At 33.7% G+C, this 3,496-nt stretch overlaps 1 protein-coding gene across 1 annotated transcript in view; it reads left to right on the forward strand.

The window, feature by feature from the left end:
* Positions 1-2,556, forward strand: part of LOC132178027 (ABC transporter G family member 1-like) — a 3,869-nt gene extending 1,313 nt beyond the window's left edge. The window contains exons 3-5 of the mRNA XM_059590494.1: positions 4-145; positions 241-327; positions 1,699-2,556. Coding sequence (XP_059446477.1) covers positions 4-145; positions 241-327; positions 1,699-2,358 — 889 coding nt within the window. The 3' untranslated portion in view covers positions 2,359-2,556. The remainder of the gene's footprint in view (positions 1-3; positions 146-240; positions 328-1,698) is intronic.
* Positions 2,557-3,496: the final 940 nt, after the last annotated feature.

The following is a 3,496-nucleotide window of genomic DNA, read 5'->3' on the forward strand; positions in this document are numbered from 1 at the left end:
ATGTCTTGTTCTGACAAAAAGATCTTTTGTGAACATGTTTCGTGATTTGGGCTACTATTGGCTGCGGCTAGCAATATATATTGCATTAGCTGTAGGCCTTGGTACTGTGTTTTACAATATTGGGGATGGTGATGGCTCAGTGCAGGTCGTAGAATATATAATTTCATTTTATTCTTGCAAATTAAGGTTACTTGAGAGGATTGAAATTGAATAATATTTTTGTGCTTTTGATTCTTTCAGGCTAGAGGTTCATTGGTGACCTTTATAGCTTCATTTCTGACATTCATGGCCATTGGTGGATTTCCATCCTTTGTGGAGGATATGAAGGTATTTTCAACTTTTTTTTTTTATTGGTTGCAGCTTTTATTGACTTTCCCTTTCCCACTTTGACCAAAAATAAAAAAAGCTCTCTTAAATAAAAGAAAAAGATATCCACAAAAAAGAAGTTAGGAACTATTTGTAGTCAACTTTTGATTTCCAAAATAAAATAGAGCTTCTTAATTGCTCATAGCTTCTCATAGCCCCGGTTTATGCCCGCGGCTAGCCCTCTTTTTTATTACTCAATTTATTGTTAAGTGAGAATGTTTTTTTTTTAAAAAAAAATAGTTGACTTCTTTGCTTCTTGCCAATATAAATCATTCGAAATACTCAAAATTTAAATGTTTTCTAACATTATATGCAGCGGGGGAGCCACCCCTGGCCTTGGGGGGTTTTAGCCCCTCCAAAAGTTAAAAAATGTCATAAAATTTTGAAAATTTCTTTTAAATTTTAGGTAAAACTTAATAAAACTCTCCTTCACTTTCACATATTTTTAAACTACCCCCGAAATTCACAAAACTCTCAATTAAGAGTATTGGACTTTCAATTTCTTTTAATTATTACATTCCATTAGAATTTTCAGTTACATATTGTCAAAATTCTCAAAATACCTTTGTTTTTTTTAAATAAAATATAATAAAAATTATAAAGATTCATATGTTTTTTTTTTTTATAAAAAGAAAACATATTTTCAATTTTTTATTTATTTTTATTAAAAAACAATTGGCATTTTGAAAATTTTGTCAAAATTTAACAAAAAATCATAACAAAAGAAGGTAATTGAAAGAAATTCAAAGCTCAATACCCTTGGGGTCTTTTTGGGATTAAGGGGTGTAAAAGTGTTTTTAACACTCAAAAAGTCCGTTTGAAGAAAAAAGTACCCGTTTGGTCAAATAAATTAAAAGCGTTTTTAAGGGTCCAAAAAGCCTCAAAATGGCCAAAAAAACACTTTTGGCAAAAGCTTAAAAATGAAGCTTTTGCTTAAAAGCTTTTTTTGACTTAAAAACAAGATTTCTTAAACGCAATCTCAAACATGCTCTTAGTAAATGAAGCTTTTGCTCAAAAGCTTTTTTTGACTTAAAAACACTATTTCTCAAACACAATCTCAAACAGGCTCTTAGTCGAGAGTTTTTAAACTTTGAGGTACGTAATGTTAAACTTTAAGGTATGTAGTGTCAAACTTAAGTAAAAGTTTATAGGGAGTTTTATAAACTTTGCCTTAAACTTTAAGTATCTTTATGAAATGTACCTTCCAAAATTAATTTTTACCCCAAAAATTTTATTTTTTTTTTAGTTTTGTCCCCCGCCTTCTCCTAAAATTCTAGTCCCGCCCCTGATTATATACAACTTCTCTTAAACTTTTCTTCAACCTTGATCCAGATATTTGAAAGAGAAAGATTAAACGGGCATTATGGTGCTACTGCATTTGTAATCAGCAACACACTCTCTGCCCTCCCATACCTTGTCCTGGTTTCAGTCATTCCTGGAGCAATTGCTTATTTCCTCCCTGGCCTTCGCAGCGGCCTACAATTCTTTCTCTACTTTGCTCTTGTGCTTTTTGCTTCCATGGTGCTGGTGGAGAGCCTGATGATGATTGTTGCAAGCATCGTGCCCAATTACCTCATGGGCATAATAACTGGTGCAGGAATTCAAGGCCTAATGATCTTGGTCGGTGGATTCTTCAGATTGCCAAACGATCTTCCAAAGCCATTGTGGAAATACCCTTTGCATGAAATCGCTTTTCACAAGTATGCCTACCAAGGAATGTTCAAAAACGAGTTTGGAGGGAAAATGTTTCCCAATCACCAAAATGGAGATGATATTCTGAGAAACACGTGGCATGCTGAAATGGGTTATTCCAAGTGGGGTGATCTTGCCGTTTTGCTAGGGATGATTGCCTTTTATCGACTTCTGTTTCTGGGCATTGTAAAGGGTACCGAGAAGTTCAAGCCTTTGATGATTAAGGCTTTCATGTCAAAGAAAAATACGCAGGTTATGATGAATCCTTCTTCTACACCCTTGCATGGAGGGAAGCTGTAGGGCTTGTTTGGTAATGGTGTAGGTTTCTTAAAGCTGCTTTTGGTGTGGGGGGAGTTGCTGTGTAGATCGATCAGTAGCTGAGAAAGCTAGCTGTTTGGTGTATTTTGCAAAATGTAAAAACTAGTATTAGCAGTTGAATGCATGCTTTATAAATGTTGTAGTGTCTGAGATTATCGAAGCAGACATAATTATCTAAAAGATGCTAGCGGCTTTGTTTGAAAGCCTTTTCCCTTAAGCCCTGTACGTGATATAGATTAATGTGGAAAAAAGAAAAAAAGTAAGAATGTTTGATTAAAAAAAAATAAAAAAAATGGTATGAAAAAGTGAAAAAATTTTATTTTGTGATGATTTTTTTATTTAAATAGTAATAAAAAGTGAAAAACGTTGAAATGTTTTTATGTTGATTTTTTTTTTAAAAAAAAAAGATTTGCCAAACAAAGCCTTAAGACTTCAAATTTGGTTCTTTGCTACTCAACTTTTTTACTTGGCCAAGCTTGTATTTCCTCCATGTAATGTTATATATAATTAAAGATCATTAAATGTTAGGTTATCTACATGGTTGTATTAATGTTAGATCATTATGACGTATGAGTCAAATGACACTGCCTTGAGATAAAATGACAATGCTATTTTTCTCAAACAGTTTGTTTCTCCACTCTGGAACTTTCTCTCTCTATGTGGAATATCATAGACCCACTTTCCTTCTTTTTTTTCTTTTTTTTTAGCCTACACGGCCACTCTTAAGAGGACAAAATGGGTTAAATACTAAATACTTTATGGGGTTTTATAATTTTATTTTTTATTTTCTAGAGTTTCATTTTTATCACAGGAGGTCCATGTGGTTTTGATAATAGACCAAATTAGTCATTCTGTCAGTTGACTTAACGGAATTTCACGTGGACCAATCAAATGTTAACACGTGGCATCCACTTAATTTTTGTTAAAATTAAAAAAATGTATTTAGTGTATATATATATATATATATATATATATATAAAGGAAAAAAAAATTTGGGGTGGCCAGGGGGGTGGTCGAAACCACCCCAGAGTGGAGTCTTGGGAGTGGCTCAGGCCCACCCCATGGAGCCTGGGGGGTGTGAAACACCCCCAACCACCATTGGGGGTGGTTTGACCACCAA

The sequence above is a fragment of the Corylus avellana genome, chromosome ca4 (genome assembly GCF_901000735.1).
Source record: "Corylus avellana chromosome ca4, CavTom2PMs-1.0".
Lineage (NCBI taxonomy): Eukaryota > Viridiplantae > Streptophyta > Magnoliopsida > Fagales > Betulaceae > Corylus > Corylus avellana.